The 21,852-nt window shown below is 27.4% G+C and overlaps 2 protein-coding genes across 5 annotated transcripts in view; one reads left to right on the plus strand and one right to left on the minus strand.

Moving 5' to 3' along the window:
- LOC129965789 (NAD(P) transhydrogenase, mitochondrial-like) overlaps positions 1-16,925 on the plus strand; it is a 33,134-nt gene extending 16,209 nt beyond the window's left edge. For all 3 annotated transcript variants that reach the window (XM_056079972.1, XM_056079973.1, XM_056079971.1), the window contains exons 8-16: positions 757-846; positions 5,039-5,308; positions 5,968-6,213; positions 6,853-7,098; positions 8,873-9,061; positions 10,538-10,689; positions 12,647-12,911; positions 13,516-13,727; positions 14,493-16,925. In XM_056079972.1, coding sequence (XP_055935947.1) covers positions 757-846; positions 5,039-5,308; positions 5,968-6,213; positions 6,853-7,098; positions 8,873-9,061; positions 10,538-10,689; positions 12,647-12,911; positions 13,516-13,727; positions 14,493-14,642 — 1,820 coding nt within the window. In that variant the 3' untranslated portion in view covers positions 14,643-16,925. The remainder of the gene's footprint in view (positions 1-756; positions 847-5,038; positions 5,309-5,967; positions 6,214-6,852; positions 7,099-8,872; positions 9,062-10,537; positions 10,690-12,646; positions 12,912-13,515; positions 13,728-14,492) is intronic.
- A 726-nt stretch (positions 16,926-17,651) lies between these two features.
- The window catches only part of LOC129965402 (1-phosphatidylinositol 4,5-bisphosphate phosphodiesterase epsilon-1-like), a 365,955-nt gene continuing 361,754 nt past the window's right edge, over positions 17,652-21,852 (minus strand). For both annotated transcript variants that reach the window (XM_056079248.1, XM_056079249.1), the window contains exon 47: positions 17,652-21,455. In XM_056079248.1, coding sequence (XP_055935223.1) covers positions 21,331-21,455 — 125 coding nt within the window. In that variant the 3' untranslated portion in view covers positions 17,652-21,330. The remainder of the gene's footprint in view (positions 21,456-21,852) is intronic.

Here is a 21,852-nt window from a genome sequence, read left to right on the forward strand (position 1 = left end):
TGATAATAAAGTCATGAAGAATTTAAAAACAGTAGGAAAAATTATAGAAAACTTTCTTTAATGTATAGCTTTAATGCCCACAATTACAAATAAAATATTTATATTTCCAGATACAACATTTGTTATTGTGAGTTTTCCCTTTTAAAAATTGTATTTATGGTTAGTGAGTTGATTTAAATTTCTTCCCATATTCAGATTATGAAGTTGGAGATAATTAACATGGTTATAATATGATACGTTTAATTATCTGAACAAATGGGAATAATGAGTTATCAAACAAGTTTGGAGTTAAACATTTCTTTTTTAAAATTAATGCTTATAAAAATAAATTTTATCTTAAAATTGTTGTTATAGTTGTAATTTAATTTTTAAATTTTTCATTTTTAGAGACATTTTCTTTTGCTATATTAATTGATCTTTAAAATTAAAACTGTTACATAAAGGCAATAAACTCTGAATTTAAAAATCTCCTTAAAAATAAAGTATTGCATTACTTTGATTTAAATTACTAAGAATGAGAAATATAATGCTCTATCTTATACAGGATTTGCAAAGAGGTGACAAGGATAAAACTATTTTAAATTATTCATGTTTAAGAGAATGTAGATGAACTACTGCATTATTTTTCTTAAACTTATATTTTGAAAAAAAAAAAAAATTAAAACATTCAATAATTAATATATCAAATAATCATGTCATAATTTTATATTACTTTTAAATTTGGACAACTTAATTTTTTTAAAATTTTATTTTTAGGACTTTCTACATTGTTAGGATTGGGTATGGTTTCTCCTAATCCAGCTTTTACCACCATGATGACCACATTTGGTTTATCAGGAATTGTAGGTAAGCATATCATATTTAAGATCTTCTTAAATATGATGCAAGTTATCATAAAAAAAATATCTTTAATTGTAGCTAATTCAATTATCCAGTTTTAAAGTGCTTCTTTAGATCAGGAAGATTCCTCAATTCAAATGAAATTATTTTTCATTAATCTTAATTCAACAGTATAAAAAAATCAGATTTATTAATGGCTGAAACAAGAGATATTAAATTTTAGGTTCTAACATTTGTTGTTTAGAATTCCACTAAAGATTCACATTTGTAAGTAAGGATATTTGCAAAAGACTCATTTGTGGGAGAAGAATGAAATCTAAGTAAAGGTATCGGCCCCCACTTTTTAAAAAATTAACATTATTATATTTAAACAATGTTTTTAAGCTTTCCTATTGTATTCTGCTGATAGAGATACAAGATATTAAGCATTTCTTGCATAACCTATAAAGATTTCTTATTTCTGAACCCAATATAAACGATCCTTGTACATGCAGGTTCTAATAAGAATTGGTAATGGTACTAAAACTATTGGGATAGAAAGTCTTGCACTAGAATTTAAATGGACAGAAATATATTTCATTTGTATATCCATTCTATCGATTTTTGTATGCAATTTTAAGTATGATGAAGGTTATAAAAATGGAATCTCAATCTTTTTTGTTGTTGTTGAATTTTATTGATATATTAACAAAATCCATGTGGAAGTTTCTTATCAGTGACATAACGTTTGTCAGTAAAATCAAAATAATAATCACAATATATTATTTCCTTTTATTTATTAGCATTATCATTACTTTTGTAAGATCTTTAAGCATATACTGTGCAGCAGTAGGTGTTATTCACAGTTTTCCATTTTCCAGTAAGATTTAATCATGTTATGGTGTTATGTTTCATAGTATAAACACAGTTGTATATTAGATTTCAAAAAATATATTTTTTGTCAACAAATTTCATTATAGAATCAACATTTTTATTATCTACTTTTCTCTTCCTTTTGAAAAGTGGAACCTTCACTGATAATAACATAATGTCCCTGATAATAACATACAATATACTTATGGAAAAAAGGAAAAACTGAAAAAAAACAGTAATGATCCTATATATATTTTTTGTGACAATGATATACATGTATAAAAAATAGCTAATACTGAAGATACAAATAGCTAAAACTGAAGATACAAATAGCTAAAACTGAAGATATGCTAAAAAATAGATAATGAAAACAAAATACTTACTGAAAAGATGCAGTTTGTATCCATCAAAATGATTTTAAATTAAAGTTACTGAGCCAATAAATCATTATAAAAAATTTATAACAATGACTTGTATAAATCAAATTTAGTCAAATGATATTGTAAATGATTTCAAATGGATGAATACAATTCAAAAGAAAATGATTTTTATGAAATTCATATTTTTTTCTATATGTATGCATTATCAATCTGAAGGAAAAGGAACGGGTGGGTGGAATGCTCAGTTTAAACTTTAAAGCCATATTATGCAAATGAAACACATTTGATTTTTACGTTTCTTCTATTGATTTTTGTTGAAAATACGTACAAAAAGTTGGGGGAGGGGAAAGAGAAAATAATTTCCGAAATAACATCTGGCTAAATTTTTAAATGTTTATTTTGCCATGGTAGAACTGTTTACTGCTTCCTTGTTAATAACATGTACTATATAACTAAGATGTCTGTTCTTTGTGTCATTGTGCTCAATGAAGACTTTTTGGGTTTTAACTTTTTTTGGTATTTGTCTTTGTAGTATAAATTTGCAGTAGTGACTCTTTATTCTTGTTGTTGTTGTTGTTGCTAATCTCCATGGTCTGACGTAGTCAGACCAAATCCAAAAATCCGTTGACAAGAAGAAAGTCAAAAACGAGGAAGGGAGAAGAATAAATTTCTCCCCAATGAAATCCTAAACAGTCCAGAATATGTTCAGCAGATGCCTGATGCTGGCAGCATTTCGGGCAAAGAGGGTAAAATTTTTCACCCTGAGAAAAGACAAGACATTTAAGGTGGCCACTGGCAAGGCGCGACAGGCAAGTGTTGGTTTTTCTATCACAAGGAAGATTTAAGGCCTGCCCCGGCTTATTGGCTCTATACCAATCATGAGTAGGGGGAACCATCCAATTCTTCTTATTTAGGAATTTCGCCTGAGAGAACAGTTCTAAGTGTGTGCGCTCAGCAGAAGATGAAGTCGCTAGGCTGCTTCCTTTCTTTGCAAGCCTGTCTGCTATTTCGTTACCAAGTAGATCCACATGAGAGGGGATCCACTGGAAATGAATATCATGTTGAAGTGAAATCAGCTTCAACTTCTGAAGAATAGACAAACTTGCTTTATCTCCAACATAGGTCCAATTGTTAAGGTGTTCCATTGAGCTCGGCTATCAGTAAGAATCCAAAGGTTCTTATAATTATTTTCGTGTAAAATGTTCTTAGTCCCTCATCGATTGCTAAAAGTTCGCTTCTAAAAACGGAACAGAAGTCTGGATTTCGCTGACATAGAGAAAAACTAGACTGAGGAGTTACAATATAGATGCCACTACCTGCAGAATTGCCGATTTTGCTGCCGTCAGTATACAATTTAATGTCACATTTAGGGATTTCATTAATGACTTCCAAGGCCAATTGTCTAAGGTATTCTGATGCATTTTCCTTTTTATTAATGGGAACAGGGAGGTTGAAATGAAAGTGAACCCTGGTAAGTTCTTCAGTAGGACTCTTTATTCTTAAACTTCAACAGTTACCCCCGTTCTCACTTTATGCTTTGCAACCAAATTGAATTTTGTTATTGAAGAAATTGTTATTTTGTTACTGAAGAAAGAAAATCCCCCACTTTTCAGTTTTGCTTCTTTGACACTGTAGCAAAAATCTTTGAATTCATCAAGAAACTATTAATTAATAATCAATGAAAAAAGTAATTTTTGTGGCTTTTGTTTCAAATTGGTGAGATATTTTCAAGTAATAACCTCAAATAAATTTGAAAAAGAAGAGGAAATTAAAAATGCAGTTGTAGAAGTGAAGATGTAATTTTTAATTCTTAAAATTTTCAGGATCATTTAATTTTTTTAAAATTATTAAGTCACTTCCAAGATCCAAAACAAATTTCTTTAGAATGATAACTATCCGTTGTCTTCTATGAAATTTTGTTTTACAATGTTTTATACAAAAATGTGAGAAAAAATCACTTAAAACAACAAAAAGTATTAAATGAATTTTTTTTTTTTTTTTTTTACTCTAAATTGAAAATTGTGTCTTTGAGGTGCATTGACTCATGCGCACACAGAGATGCGCACACAAACACATCTTTTTGCCATTTAAGAGATGAATTAAGAGCATTTTATTATAGAAGTAGAAATTAAAAATCAAGTATTGAATTTTTGCTATTATTTATTTTTTGGTGAAAATAAACTTTTTGAGAGGGAAGGGAAATGATTTTTGCAATTCAGGTTTTTTCCTAGAATTATTCCATAGCACTCGAACTGCAGTTATTAAAAAAGAAACAAATTCTTGTGTACTTTTAATATTATAATCTTCAGAGAAATGTTATGAGTTGAAGAAAAATCATATTAATTAGTTAAAGAATTTATAAGCTATTATTAAGCATTAACATCATTCATATTATTACTGAAATCGTCTAGTGGGTAAGAGTACAAGAAATTCTATGCATCAGATAATGTAAAACAATGCTGTATTCCATTAGAAGACATGAAGCACATGTACTTAAACTCAGCTGAGGTCACAAAGAATAATATTTGTACAAATTAGCATATAAGTAGACAGCAATCTGTTACCAAAATAACAGCAACAGTACTATAGCACTTGGTATAATAGCTCACAACACAATCCACATTTCAAAGAAAGAATGTGTTCCTCGCTTGAATATTTTGCTTTTTATAATGTGCCAACAGAGTGTGAAATTTTCTAGAAAGATCTCTCAATTTTAGTTCTTAATACAGATAGCATTTTAGTTCTCACTTATTCAAAAATCCTCATTTTTGTTGTCAAAGTTACCAAAGTCAAGTTACTTGCCAAGGTTAGAAGGTGTTGACCTTATACTCATTAACACTTAAGAATCATTTCTCTTCAGTAATGATACTAGCATTGCAGAAGAGCCATATTACAGATAATATTTATGCAATCAAAATTGCATTGTTGATAATATATGCTTATTACTTTCTTAATATTTTCTCTAGGGTATCATACAGTGTGGGGTGTAACTCCTGCTCTACATTCTCCTTTGATGTCCGTCACAAATGCTATCTCTGGTATCACTGCTGTTGGAGGTTTGTTGATTATGGGAGGAGGAGTGCTCCCTCATACTATTCCACAAACTCTTGGGGCAGCTGCCACTTTCCTTTCCACCATTAACATCTGTGGTGGTTTTCTGGTCACTAAAAGAATGTTAGACATGTTCCGTCGACCTACTGATCCACCTGAGTACAATTATTTGTATGCTATCCCTGGTAGGTTCCCTGTAGTCTTCAATATAATATTAATATAATTATTTTTCTTTTGTAATACTTCAAATATATGCCTATTTAAAGCTTTTTTATGCAGTTTGGTTTTTAATATAATTTTGACATATTGATTGGAAAGGTACATCTATCAAAAGTTATCAATTGGTAGCTATACTTCTAAAATAGAGAAGTTTTAAAAATAGTAGAATCTAATATTCAGAATGTATAAATTTAAGATTTGGAATACAGTTTTTCATCTGCTGAACAAAAATTTTGCACAAGAATATTATTTAACTTGAATAATAATTTGATAACTGGTGATATAACTTTAAAATGTCTTTCTAGATTGAGTTTTATAAATTTTTAAATTAAATAAAAGTGATTAAAAAGTTATAAAATGATAATTATTCATGTGATGGGATTTGATTGTTATTTGATTTTAGTGTATGTTAATTTATTTTTTAAATTTGTTGTTGCAAAGAAGAAATAGGTAAACCAAATTACATTTTCATATCTGAAATTTAATTCCTTATATTTATATTGTCAAGATATAATGCGAGTATATTTTTTTCTGCTATGTAAAAGATTAGTGATACATTTTAATGCTTTAATAAATTGTTATCTATCAAAGTCTAAAAGATGTTGTTTTGTAATTTATTTTTTAGGAACTGCATTTGTTGGTGGCTATGCTGCTCTTGCTGCTGCAGGATACCCTGAGATTCATCAAATGGCATATTTAGGCTCATCTTTATGTTGTGTGGGTGCTTTGGCTGGACTAGCTTCTCAGAAAACATCTCGGCTTGGCAATGCTCTTGGCATGGTTGGTGTGTCTTCAGGTCTTGTCTCTACCTTGGGTGTTATGGATATCCCACCTGAACTTGCTATACAGATAGCAGGATGCATGACAGCAGGTTAGTATAAATACAAATTTTTTATTTGAATTATACAACTGTTTGAACTGTTGAATGAAACAAAGTTATAGATGAATAGCAGATCTTTTAACTTTATTTTTAAAACAGTTGAATTGGCATTTTTGTTTAATCAGTAGATTTAAAAATGTAACCTATGTGATGTTAATGCAATCTAAATTAGTTTTTATTTCATGGTTTGTTCTTTATTTTGTCCAATTTATCATTCTTTTATATTTAGCATTAATTTCTTTCCGATCCCTTGCATGACATTCAATCACAGTTATTGTGCATGCTGAAAGAACTCACTGTTTGAAAGAAATCACATAATCAATGTTCTTAATCAAATATGTAGATATAATAATTCATTTAATTTAAAATAGTTTGATTTGTTCAAAAAGTTTAATATTAGTACAATCTTTGATTTTCCTATTCTTTCAAAAGTAACGTGTTTATTCATAGTTGGTAATTCATATTGGAAATTTCTGGAAAAAAAAAGGAAATTGGAAATCACAATTAATTTAAATTGCTATTGAAAAAATTATGTTGATTAGAAAGAATAAAAGCCTTAAAGATAACTATGTTTTCCTGAATGTTTATATAAGAAAATTGAGCATATTTTGGCTTGATTTCATTTTTTAGGTGGTGCCTTAGGTTTAGCTATTGCCAAGAAAATTGAGATCACTGATTTGCCTCAACTAGTGGCTGCTTTCCACAGCTTGGTTGGAATGGCTGCTGTGCTTACTTGCTTAGCAACTTATATTGTAGATTTTCCTACTTTCGCCACAGATCCAGCTGCTAATGCTATTAAGACTGCTCTATTTTTGGGAACCTTCATAGGTGGAATCACTTTTAGTGGATCCTTAGTCGCTTATGGAAAATTACAAGGTATGTATTTAAGGCTATTTTTTTAATGTATTTGTAAACCATTTTTAATGAATGCTTTATCCTCAAATATTCAATAAGAAGTTTGAATTGATTAAAAAGATTCTGAGGTTTACTTTTCAGGCTTTTTTACTCATCTCATTTCCAACTAAGTGTATTAGCTGAAAATGGGGCGGAGAGGTAAGGAGAAGGAAAATATTTTCTGATTAAAGTTACAATTATTATTGATTGCTGAACAATATTAATTAAAGAGATATTTCCATTACCTATGATAATTTATATTTTTAAAGATAAAGATAGCAATAATTCGACCATAAAAATTCAAGCAAGAATACTTGTGACGTGATAGAATGAATTTTTATATAATAAACAGTTTATATTTATTAGAGAAATTCCTTTTTCAATTTTAGAGTATTCAAATATTGTGATTTATTGTTTAGGCTTGCAAGAGTTCAATAGAAACATTATAGCTGCACATTTTAAGAAATATCTTTTAGTACATTGTTGTTAAATTTGCATTTTTTGAATTTTTCATGGAATAATTGTTGCTGAATATGACATCCCCCCACCAATCCCTATCATTTTTTTGAAATTTCTTTTAAAAATGAGAGAAAGTTTGGAAATTTGAAGCATTTGCCCTACAAATGCTTGAATTGGTATCCTAACTTTAATTTTATTAAATATTTGGGTTGCAAGATAGTCCACTTAATTTACCATTATGTAAATATGGTTTCAGGTAGTTAAAGAGCTAGCATTTGTATTTTAAGTATTGTCAACTAAATATTTTAACAAAAGTCTAGTACTTTTTATGCTATTTTAAAGTTTGTAGCAAAATATATTATGGGCTACAACTTACTTATTAATTTTATTATAATAATTTTAATTTAAAGTATGAAGCAATTTTTATTATTGCTCAACAGTTGCCTGAATAAACAATATATAAATAAATAAATATCATAAACAGTTACCTAAATTGGATTGCTTAAATCAAGTGGGCTGTTATCTTGAATTGCAGAAATAGCTCGGAAAACAGTCACAATTAATTAAAGCAGTCCTCATAAGTTGAAAGTGAAAGAACACAAAAGAGAAAGAAAGGAACTAATTAGAGAATGTTCTTTAAAAGGCACAAAAGCTGAGGTTAATGTGGTTTTGAATCTATATGAAGAAACAAAGGAAAAAGAAATGATGTAGGGAATAAAATATTGTATTTTGTTCTTATATAGGGTGCTGATGTGAATCTGAGATAAATAATGTATTTGCGTTAATGGTATTTAAAGATATTGTGGCCTAATTTTAAAAACTAGTTTTTTTAGTTGGATCAGTGACACAATTTTTATGTTATTTTTTCTGCTTAACATTGTATTTCTTAAAAAGCTAATTTAATTGTTTTTAAAATTAAGTAAACTACAATTTCTTTTAATTAAAATTTTTGTTCTATCTACCACTTTAAAAGATGTATATTAGATTTTACCAAAATGGATATAGTTACCTTATTGACTTGTTCTCCAGCTTTACCTTTTTTGGTAATAATTTTACCAAAAGTGAGTTTATTTACTAAAGTTTTTGAGTTTAGTTTTTTTTATTTAACTTGCAGTTTTTATGTAAAAAAATTATTTAAAAAATTGTTGTATTTAATCATATTGTGTTTATATGATATTCATTTAAAAATAAATAAATATTAGAGGCATAAATATTGAAACTACTTTCTTTGGAATACAACGTTTTAATGCATTCAGTTATTTTTTAATTTAATTAAGAAGGAATTTCTATTTTATAGGTCTCTTGAACTCTGCTCCTCTCCTGCTGCCTGGCCGTCATGCTCTTAACCTTGGTCTATTGGGAGCCAATGTGGGTGCAATGGCCTATTACCTTATGTCTAGTAGTAATGTAGCTGGTCTCAGCTGCTTAGGAGCAACCAGTGCTCTCTCCATGATCATGGGAGTGACCCTCACTGCTGCTATTGGAGGTACAATTTCTTTTTGTAAAGAGTTTTTAGTGTCTCTTGGTATAGTTATATATTTATTTTTTACAGTCAATTTATATTCATTTTTATTGAGGAAAAAAGTAGCCTTAAAATTTATGCAAGTTATGTATTGCAAGATTTTTAATGTCTGCATCCTGGGTTTTACTCATAGATACCCAGTAGGTTAGATACAATGTATAAAATAAATTAGCAATGTTAATTGATAACAATTTTTAAAGTAGTAATTAGTATAAGGGAATCCAAATTTATAACAAATATCTATATGTAATATTTTTTGTTTTTGTTTTTTATAAATTTATTAATGGTATATAATTTAATAATCCATTAAATAACAAGTTCCTATAAATATCATATACAATTGTGATATATATTCAGTGGTCTACTTAAATTCATGTGGGATACTTCACTCTACATCTGAATTATCTTTAATTTTTATCAAATTCTAGCTGATTTTATGTACAATAAATTCATGTTTCAAATTTGATTAAATGGTACAGATTTAATTATTGAAATTCTAGAAACGTGATCGGATATTTTTTCCCTTCATTTCAAGCATAATTTGAAAAGCATATAACATTTTTTTTTTTTGCACTTAATGTACTATTACATTAGCTTACTTTCATTATTTTTACAATAAATTGAAAAAAAAAAAAAATGTGAAATATAGCCTTTAACTTGTAAATAAATTGAGACTGAATGGTCAATATTGTTTATTAAAAGGTTTATAATAAATTATTGAAGTACTTATTGAGCAAAGCTTTCTAAATGTTTCCATCTATGACACCACTTTTTTTTATCAAAATATTTTGTAGTAACCCAGATCTGGAAGTTAAATGCACAAACAAAACATTTTTCATAATTTCTCTTTACACAATGCTTGCATACCATTTAATCCAATCTAATGCTACTTTCTGAGCACAATCTACTCTTAATTAGCTATCCATATCTGCACAATTACTATTTGGCAGCATTATTTGTCCAGTTCAAATCCAGTGCCATTTTTTAATTTTCAATAAATAAGTTTGGTAGAAGTTTTAATATACAATTGAATGTACTTGAAATTTTATTTGGTATAATATATTTTAAGAATTTTTCTAAGGCAAGAACTTTGGAATAGATTTTATTTCTATTCATGTGATTTTATAAATTCCCAAACTTTACTACCACGAAGATGGACTTCTAAAACTGTTGTATTAAATGCATGTAATTTAAATTTGCTAAAAAAATCATTACTAAATGATAAGTAATAACTTCTTAATAAATAATTATTAGGCACTTTTAATCAATTCCTACAGAACTTTTAAAAATTACTTTTACTTATAAATATTTAGGTAAATTAATTTTTTTCACCTTTATTTGGGGGATGAAGATAAATACAGTCTATTTATTTTGCACTTGGTGAGCAAATATTTTTTCAAACAAAATTAAATTCCTTCTCATTGTGTTTGCTTTGTGTAGGTGCTGATATGCCTGTTGTCATTACTGTTTTGAACAGCTATTCTGGCTGGGCACTTTGTGCTGAAGGCTTTATGTTAAACAACAATCTCATGACCATTGTGGGAGCTCTTATTGGTTCTTCTGGTGCCATTCTGTCTTATATTATGTGCAAGGTAAGTTTATTTCTTGATAGTCTTGCAAAACAAAAATATTTTTTTTTCTCCTTTATTTTGTTCTCAAAGATGGCAGCATAACCTAGAAATCAGGGAATTTTATTGATTTACAATATTAAGAGAATTCGTAAAAAATATCTAAAAATCAGGGCAAAATACTGATGAGAGGATTTTGTGCCAAACCGATGAGAGATTGACGATTTCATGCAATTATTTCTTACCATCCAAGCCTAAAGTTGCCAAAACAATAATTGAAGTGGCAATCTGAGACAGCTTTCTTTCAGGGATATGGTAATTTTTTGGAATTTCATTATAATAAGAAGAGTAATAAGTTGATAAATGTGTCTAACAACAGCCTTAATAGAACTTTCGGAAAGATCAATTTTTACTTCACAAAAAAAAAAAAAAAGAGGGGGGGGGTAAAAATTTTGGTTTGATCTACCCTTGCAAAATTGCAATGATGTTATATCATTGTTAAAAACGATCATGTTTTCCATATTAACTATAATGTTAAGAGAGAATTGACAATCAATAAAGATTGTCTATTGGGGAATATAAGAGAACAAAGGCTCATTGCAAGTAATTTTGAAGTAATAAGTAATTGCAAATAATATGTAATTTTGAAATGTTAAACCAATTGCTTTTAAATATGAGGAGTTAACAAGCCAAATAATAATAATAATAATTCAGGCAAGAGTTGGAAAAAATTATAGGCCTCAAAATTTTGCAAAAGAAGCTTTTAAAACTTTTTTATGCACATAAGGCAGGACTGGTTCATCTAAACCAATTCTTTTTATTAATATTGTAATAATCGATGTTACAATTTTGAAATTAATAATTAATTTTTGTTGTTTAATTATAATAGACAGATGGTTATTATTGACTGGAGTATTTTGTCTGTAAATTAGCAACTTATGTCTAGCATTATTTGTAATAATAAATGAATATGAATGCTTTTATATTCATTTATAAAAACATAAGTTTTTGATTAGAGCAATTAATTTATGATTTATTAAAGAAAAGGATTTGAAGTAATATTATGGAAGTTTTTGTTGTGAAAATTTTCATTAAAATATATTTTATTATATATTTATAATTATACTATTTTTATATTTATACTACAACATATATTGTGGAATTAATGCAAAGAACTTTAATCAGTAATTGAACTGTTTTAAAATTTTAATTATGGAAGTGATTAAAATACTGAGCATTGTTGTCGAGTAATTGCTAGTCATACATGCCATTGAAATCGCTCTTGTTATTGAACATATGAATCATTTTATGACTTCATTTTATTTTTGTGGCTACTTTTCATTGTCAATTGTAGTTGCTGTTGCAATTATAACAGTATACTTAAAAAAATTTATAAAAAGAAATCTATCTAGATTATGTGTAGACTTCAGTGTTTTTTTTTGTTGTTGTTGTCCTAACTATATTTTTACCATAATTCCAACAAATATCCATTCATATGATTCAAATTAATGAATTCATTTATTCTCTGAATAGTTATTATATGAATTTAAATAGTAATTTTATGTATTGCTTATCATTTTTTAAAAAAAATTTGGAAGTTGCATCCATTTTTGGGCCATTCTTTTTGATTCTTGATTCCTGGTTGAAGGGGAGGAAATGACTTTTTCTTTAACTTGATAGTATTTAATTTCTTATTTCGATAAGTTAATATTTCCATGATTTTCTGATAGTATTTAATTTCTTGCAGTAATTTTATTATTACTATTAAAAGAAATCGGTGATAAAAAATAAATAAAAATTAAAAAAAAGAGGGGGAGAATTTGTAATTTTTTTTAGTCTATTGGTGTATTGTTAGAATTTATACTGTCTGGTTATTGGAAAGGATATAAGTGGTTATATTTTACTTTATGCATTATTTGCTGTGATCTTTTTTTTAATGGTTTGCATTATATTTGAAATTTCAAATATTGATCTGGTTTAGGCAATGAATAGGTCATTACCCAATGTCATCTTGGGTGGCTATGGAACTTCTAGTACAGGCACTGGTAAGCCAATGGCAGTGACAGGAACACACACAGAAGTGGATGTTTCCCAAGCTGTTCAATTAATCAATGATGCCAAGAGCATCATTATTACGCCAGGCTATGGTCTGTGTGTTGCTAAGGCGCAATATCCTTTGGCAGAAATGGTGAAGACACTAACTGACAAAGGAAAGAAAGTTCGTTTTGGAATTCACCCTGTTGCTGGTAAGTTTATTGAACAGGAAAAGTAATGGCTTTATTTCATTTCTTCTCTTTATAAATGTCTTATTAGTAATTGTGTTTGATAAAGGAAATAAATGTTTTCAAAACACCCCAAAGCTAATAAAAGTTAAAAAATTGAAATAATCATTTGTAAATTTTTAATTTGATAATAATTATTATTTTTGTCTACATGGTGATTGATAATTTTAATCTATTTTTACAATGTTAAGCTGATTCCAAATTGAATAAAGCCTGAAAAATAATTATCTTAGTTCAATTTAATTTTTTTAGTACAGTATTTTCCAATTAGTTTGCCAGCAGTTAATATTTGGATCTTAATCTGATTCATTTTATAAAATTTGTGACTTCCCACCAACATTTTTGTAATGGCAATGGATGATACTCTTTAGCATTTAAATTGTTTCAGTGTTAGAAAAGCAATATTTCTTGCCAACATTTGAGCTTTCAACAACTTTTATCTAAATAAGATAAAAGTTGCAGTAAAGGAAGGTGTATTTTATATTGAAAAGAGGGGGGGGGGACTTTAAATTTCTTCCATTAACTCTTAGAAATGTTGTTTGAATGATTTGATTTTATGTGTTTTTAGGGCGTATGCCTGGCCAACTAAATGTCTTATTAGCGGAGGCTGGTGTTCCATATGATATGGTCTTGGAAATGGATGAAATCAATGATGATTTTAAGGAAACTGATTTAGTGCTGGTGATTGGAGCTAATGACACTGTGAATTCGGCTGCTGAGGAAGATCCAAATTCTATTATTGCTGGAATGCCAGTTCTCAAAGTCTGGCTTGCAAAGCAGGTAAGGAGAAGTTAACACTGTTATGTTAATTTTATGATACATTTCCAATTAAATAATTGTTAATTACCAACTTGCAACTTTTTCTTGTCTTATGAAATAGTTAATAATTTGAGCTGAAGTTTCATGAATCATTACCTCTAATTGTTTAAAAAAAATTGCAAAAGAAAAAAACATGAATTGTTGAAAAGTTAAATAATTTTTATTTTAAATTTTCAACCAAGTTTATAGTTTATTTGTAACAAATCATTTTGAATTAAATGAAGAAAAATGAACTTATTTATGTAATATTTGAAAACGGTACTATTTCTTGAAACAGTTCAGTCTATTTTTTTATTATTTTTTCCCATATGTGCTGTTTTTTTTTAAATCTATGTCATAATTCTGACCTTAATTTTATAATTGCTTAACAAATTCTTTAAACTTGGCACATGATTTTTTTACTTGTGAATGTAGTATCATGTATACATTTGTTTAGGAAGTTAAATATAGAAGATAGAAACTTATATATAACTACTTCTATTTCAGGGAATTTATAAATATTAAAATAAAAATATAATGATCGGTAGAAAATGTAAATTTTTATGCCTGAAGAATAATATAAATATATAATTTCGAAGGTAACTAATAGGAAAAGATTATTCTTCATTCTAAATATAATTATTTTGAATATAATTTGCTGCATTAAAAAAAAAACCCTCAGTCTAAAGATACTAAATGCAAAAAGCGTATTTTTGACATTTTTTTAAAAAAGAATGTTGTTTTTAGGTGATTGTGATGAAACGCAGTTTAGGTGTTGGATATGCAGCTGTTGATAACCCTATCTTCTATAAGGAGAACACAGCTATGTTGTTGGGAGATGCTAAGAAAACGTGTGATGCATTGCTCAATAAGGTTACAGAGGAACTTGGTTCCTGAGTTCATGTAAGCAAGGCCCAAATCAGATTTGTACAATACATACATTTTACTCATGAAACTGGCTTTTAATGACTAATTATGGAAAGATTTATCTATAGATTAACTGAAAAATGGGAGCTTGAATTGTTTTGTGTAGAGAATTTTAAATCTCATAATTTCAAAATGATTTAATTTGTTTTTCAACTTTTACAAGAAAACTTTATTGCAAAGCTAATTAAATATACTCAGTTGATAAGCATATTGTTTCCTCTTTTTTTGAAACTAAAAAGTCTTTTTTTTTTCTTGAAAATGAAAAAAATCATATTTTGCTTCTGCATGCATTCCAATATTGAAATTTTGCTTTCTTAAGTCAGTGATTCCCTTAATTTATTGTACTGCATTCTTAAATGATCTTATTTTTCCATTTTGTAATTTATGTCTTATTTAATTGATATTTTCCTACTGTAGATTAATAGATACCTTAAAAGATACTTACATTCAATATGTATTTCTGTTTTGAATAAGAACCTCTTTTAATTTATCATGTAGTGAAGTACAATTTTAATTAATTAAATTGATCAGTTAAATATTAATGGAAGAATAAAAGCTTCCATGTTCAGAACTTTTAATTACTCACTCATGTGAAAGCTCTTAGCTCTGTGTGATTAGGATTTGTTAATTTTTTAAAAATATTGTTAATCATTTCTTTTATTACTTTAGTTTTTATATAATGGGAAAAACATAAGTATTTTGTATAATCTTATGTTGATGCAGTTAATGATATTGATAAGTAATTATTTTTTTTAACACTGTATTTTTTGTACAAATTAACATGTTGAATTCAATGATTTTATGCCATTAGTATATTGAAGAAAACAGTCTTTTCTCTCTCTCTCTCTCTCTCTCCTTTTTTTTTTTTTTTTTTTTTTGTCTAGTAAATTTAACTTTTAAAATAATGGGTTTTTTCATGTTCAATATTTTGTGAGGGGGAAAAAAATCAAGAAACTAAATTAAAATGTTGAATACATGAATTATTTTTATGTTGAATACACAAATTATTTTTGTGTATAAATTTTCGAATTTGAAACTAAATATTTTAAATTCATACTTAATTCAAAGTAAAACAGATATTTAATGTAGCATCAGCAATACTATTAAAAAAATCATACTAAATATGTTATGCTAAAGAGTATTTGCAAAATATATCTGTGATACAGCAACTTTGTGCCATTACATTAAAATCTACCATTAAATAAGCATTGAAATCTAAAACTAAATAATTCAGGATAAGGTAATAATATTATTGTTTCAAATAGAATATAATGGAAGTAAAATAAATTCTACTAACTCCATATATTTGGAATTCTTGACATTTGTTATGTAATTTGAAGGGGAAAAAATGATAGCAATATCTTTTTGACAATTCTAATTGTATAATGCTTTAGTTTACTAATCATTAGTATTGGAATCAACTAGCTTTGGCAAAAGCTGTAATTTAGTTTATAACTAACCAGATATTGGGAATGGATTAAGACTTTCTGTTATTTGAATAATGAGACCAAAGGCATTCTTGATTTATCAAACATAAAGTACATTATTTTTATAATGAATTAAGTAGTCAATATGTTGACTTTGCCTTAAATATTGCCATTAGATAGGGCAATTGAAAACTGTTTTCCATGACTATATTTCAAAAATGTCATTTAGATATCTCTAACAATTTTAATTTGCACATCAGTGATTTTAGAATGGGAAATAGCCATATGATCATTTGCACTTCTTGTTTGTATAAATGCAAACTACAGTAGTATATTTTTTTTTAGTTTCAATATTATTATACTATCAAAACTCTCCTCTCAAAGCTACATTGATTTCTGTTGTTTGAAAATAATTCTTAATGTAATGCCACATCAGTGTATATTTTGATCATTAGTAAAAATTTATATGAGTAAATAATTTTCTAAAGGTAACATTAATATTTTCCAATATAGTCAAAATGAAACCCCTTAAGATTATGTTTATATATTGCAAAATGTTTTAGGTTAGCATTTTAATAATATTTATTTTTCTATTTGTCCAGAATCTCTCTTTATATAATTTCCTCCCTAGTTAGACCATTAAAAATTATTTCAATATCTGGATCCTTGACTTATTACTGTGTTTGTTTTGTTTTCTTTATTATTATGTAAGTGGTGCCTTTCTGAATGAGTATTAACTTGTGTTTTGTTCTGTCAGTAACAACTGAGTGATATTTTGATTGTTTCCTCTGTACATACACAAGTGATAAATAAAATCTTGTTTATACATTGGTATTTGTGCTTTAGTCATATTAGGAATCTACTTATATGCTTTACTCTTATTAGTTTAATCATTGTCATAATGTTAATTCTATGAAGGCATCAAGTTATAGTTATTACTGTCAGGATATTTACTTTCATAGTTAGTTACTAAAACTTATATTATTTCACCATAGCCAGAAATAAGTATAAAATTTTCTAACACATATCTGTACATACATATATAGTTTTTTATGTATTCATCCAGGTATTTTTTTTTACAGTAATTTGCTATCTGTTTTTTGGGGATTCATGAAAAAGTTTGAAGAATTCTAGAATTGTTTATTTTTGTATCATGGAAAATCAGCATACTAATTTATAATTCAATTGTAAGAAATCTTTTTAATGACAACTAACTGTATATTAATTATTCATCTATTGTTTGGAATCAAAATGAACCATGAAAAATTCACAATTCTAAACTATTTACTGATCTACTGCGTGGGAAATTTTGAGAATATTGATATAACAGTGTAATACAGTTGTATTTTTTCCTAAGAAATAGTTAAGAGTATTACAATTTATGTCACTTGAAAGATATATGCGCCTAATTATTCTTCACATATCCTCACTGCAATTTTCAGTTTAAGAAGAATAGAATAATAATTACTTTTATTTTTGAATGAGAGGAAGGGGTGGGTGGGAGAGGTAGTGATACAGATAATTTCATTTAAATTTATTTATTTTCATATCAATATACAGAGTATTAATATACAATTCTTATGATATTTGCATACAATATTTATATACATTAAAAGAATTTCACATTTAACAAAGTACAGTAAAAACGTGATCTTTGCTATACAGTTTTGCTTTAATTGTTTTAAACCCATTTCATAATAAAATATATTATTCATTATGAACTTCATGCTATACATGGGTTGTAATTTTGTACATCAATATTTTGTGATTAAATTTGGATTTTTAATATTACAAAACATGAATAAATATGGATAACAAAATTGTTTTTACTAGATCACACTGATGCAAACATGCTTTGTGCCACACTTATATGAAAAGCTCAATGTACTAAAAGAAACAATTTTCACAAATCGGGTTAGTTTAACATTAATTACCCCAATATGTCAATAACATTATAAATTTTGTTTAACAGTTAGCAAAATTATCTGTATATAATCAACATAAAATTTGAATGGATAACTTTAATAAAGTTATGACAGGTTATTCATAGGAAACAGCATAAGATGAACATGAATTTTTACATAACTGCATGAATATTAGGATTTAACCAATTAAAATTAATTTTACACACCTGAGCAGGTATATATTTTGTATTTGTGCTTTAAAACTGTACAACCATTTTGCACCGAGTTCATTTGGCAATAAGCTTTCACTATATTGGCATTATACATTAATTTTTTTTTTTGTTATAATAGAGTCACAAATATCGTGTATAAAAACAGGTCACTTTGAATAATTATATTCATGGATTTAATATGTGGCAGTTAATCTATCATCTGAGTTTGGAAGAAAGGTAACTAACTAAAGCTTTGCATAGCTGATTCTAGGCTTCAGATTCAGAGTGCTGATATCTAGTGTGTATAAATATAGCTTTTAAACTAATTTTGGCTACCAGACTTACACACTTTCTACCACCTAATTTCTATTTTTAGTAAAAGCAGATAAAAATTTCATTTGGCCAAATCTACTTTGAATCGAGAAATATCCAGTACAAATCTCTTGGTGAGATATTCAGCTCTTATAAAACTCGATATCTCTATTGATTTACATTATATGATATGGAAAGACAATTTTATTAAAATTTTAATAGTACTTTGTAATATCTCATTCTAAATTTATACTGATTGTTTAAGAGAGATAAAATAGAATTTTTGCAAATATACCAGCTATGTATACTATTATATCTGCACATATGTTGTTAGAATATTTAATATATACACTTTTAAAAAATTTAAGTAACAGTTTGAGTAATATGATAGTTAAACCTTGTTAACTTGTTGAATTTTTAAGAAAAATACCCTGTGAAATTCAAGTAGAAAAATGAACAATAATTTTTTTTTTTTAAATCACTATTTTTAAAAAGTGCAAACAAATTTCATATAAAATTGTTAAGATGACTGTTACTGTAATGAATTAAATTAAAAAATGAAATATGCTGTGTCAAAACTATCCATTTTATATTAATTAAGTATTTTTAAAACACTATTTTATTTGTATACTAAAAATAAAAATATAAAATGTTGATTAATAACCTTCTATACTATTTATAGACTTTTTAAAATCTATACTTTTGAATGTGTAACAATACAGCTGTATCCTTCTGTAGGATTACTGCTGTCAAGAATTTTCCTTTAAATAAAAGACAGTGCTATCATAGCTAAAAATCAACTTTTTTTCTGCAATTACACATAATTCATATTAATAAACAAAAAATTTATCAATATACTATTAACAGATATTCATTTTATTACTTTTTTCAATATAAACCCAAATAAGTTTTCTCACCAATTTATAGTGCCAAATTCTTATGTAAAAATAATTCATATTTTCTGTTGCATGAAATTTTGGAAAAAGGATTGAATTAAAAGTGTAAATTTTAATTAAATATTCATAAAGATTACTCCAAATTTTGAATCTTTTTTTTTTTTTTTAAATCAAAAGCAAACACAAAATTTCTAAATTGGGTTCTCAAAATTTGCAAGTTAACAAGATTCAATCACATTGTTCTGCAAGAAAAATTCGAATATATTCTGCAGAAAACATTGTGAAAAAATTAATTCAAAGCTGTATAAAAAGCTTAACACATTTCTAATTCTTACAATCCTAATCTTGCTCTTCATTTCATTAGAGGCACTGAAAGCTCTGTTCAAATAGCTGCTACTTTCACCTGAGTTGTGCAACTTCAACTCTTAGCCATGTTGCTGATGATATTAATAATGGTTTTAATCATACAAAATCCTTTATAACAGGGCTGTAATTTTTCTGGAAAATAAACACACTTCCATTTTATTTGATATGCAAGGTTCCCAAAAGTTAGTAAATTATGAAACTGACAGTAGATGATCGTATTAGAAGTAATTGCAATAATTTTTTTTATGATGATAATCATTTTCATGATCTTAAATTTTTTTTCTTTCATGTTGTATTATTGGCACGTAATAGTGTTGGTCTGGCTTAATGATTTGACTTTATGACTAATTGAACATTTGCTTGATTTTGCATTCGTCTGAAGATTTATTATTCATTACATGTCAGAGAATTATGGATGAAAGTGAAAGAAAAAAAGCTTTCATAGGAAATAAGAATTCACATTTTTCTGTTTTCTTAAATATATAAACAAATATTTTTCTTTTAAATTTTAACACTCACCTTTCTTTGTTATAATATAACCTCACTTATTTTTTTGTGCAATTATTGACACATAATTGAACTACTAATATTGCATTATGAATAAAAAAAATTTCTCAGATGCTTATTACAAAGATTTTTTTAAATAAATTATTTAGCTAAAATTCACAGTTTTTTTAATAACATATTTTATAACAAATTTAATCAGGTATATATTTCTTTTTGGTAAAATTAATTGAAAAGTATTTAGGTGCATTTGTTAGTAAATTTATTTGCTTAATATATATTAAAGTCTAGCTATACAGACAGACAAAAGCTTCCAGAAATGTAGTGATGAGAACATGCTTCAAAAAGAAATATCTACATATAACATGAAAGTGCAATTGTGAACAATTGATACTGAAAAGAATTGGGAACCCTGCAGGGAATCTGATAATCTTTGATTGTGCGTAATTTTAATTCACTATCCATGTATCGCACTTTTTTTTCCCATATTAAGAAACATTAAGCAATTAATATAACAGAACATTGATTAATAAAAAAAAACATAGGACATTCTGATTAATTATGTCAGAATATTAGAAAAGAAGAAAGAACATTATTTTAATTTATTGAACACTTATATATAGAGATAATTTTTCGTATCTAAACAAAAGTTTGAGGTATTCTTCGCTTGCTTTTTCGAATCATTTACATTGAAAAACTAAATGCTCAGCAAATAACCTAACCAAGCTAAAAAGTTGTGCACAATTAAAAATCACATTTGTGCTTTTACATCGTATAATTAACCGTGCAAATGTGTATAAATATATGTGTGTATATATATAAACTTTGTCTGTACAATGTCTCTAAATCCTTAAGTATTTCTTTGGTAGTGTAAATACTGTGTGCACCGTGCTTCGAGGTTCCTTGCTGCAGTGCGGAAATGAAAATGATGGGGATGAAACGGAAACAACTCATTGTTTAGGAACTGTTAGCTGGAATCCATATACAGAAGCGTTCAAAAATAAGCATCTTCCACAGCAGATGAGTCTCATGATATGTCATCTCCACGTTTTCAGTTTCTTGAGGGAGAGTCTTTTGATTTTCATCACAGTGCTTTCGCGCGTCTCGTCTTCGCCCTCGCTGTGCACCTGGCGCCACGAGCTGCGGCTGCTGCCGTCGCCACCTGGTGGAGTAAAAAGGCACAACTGAAAGAGAGCTTTTCTTGGAAAAAAAGTTTTAGATGGGGGATGCAAGTGTTAACAATGAGCGCAAAAGTAACGAACTAAAAGTAAAAATTAATTAATTGAATGTTGATGAATTCACATCTGGTGCTTTGAATTAGATTTATCATGGATAAATCAAATGAGTCAGAATATGCATTCCGAATTGGATTTAGAAATCCGAAGAGAGCATCTCTACTTTTCAGAGAATTACAACAAGACTAACAAAATAAATATGGTTATTCTTCCCCCCCCCCTTTTTTTCGGTTTTCATAAAGGAGAAACATAGCATGGCTATGCATCTGACTAAAGGTTCAAAAATTTAAATTCAAGAATCAAAAAATGCAGCAGAAACTATCA

This window comes from Argiope bruennichi, chromosome 4 (assembly GCF_947563725.1).
Source record: "Argiope bruennichi chromosome 4, qqArgBrue1.1, whole genome shotgun sequence".
NCBI classification, from domain to species: domain Eukaryota; kingdom Metazoa; phylum Arthropoda; class Arachnida; order Araneae; family Araneidae; genus Argiope; species Argiope bruennichi.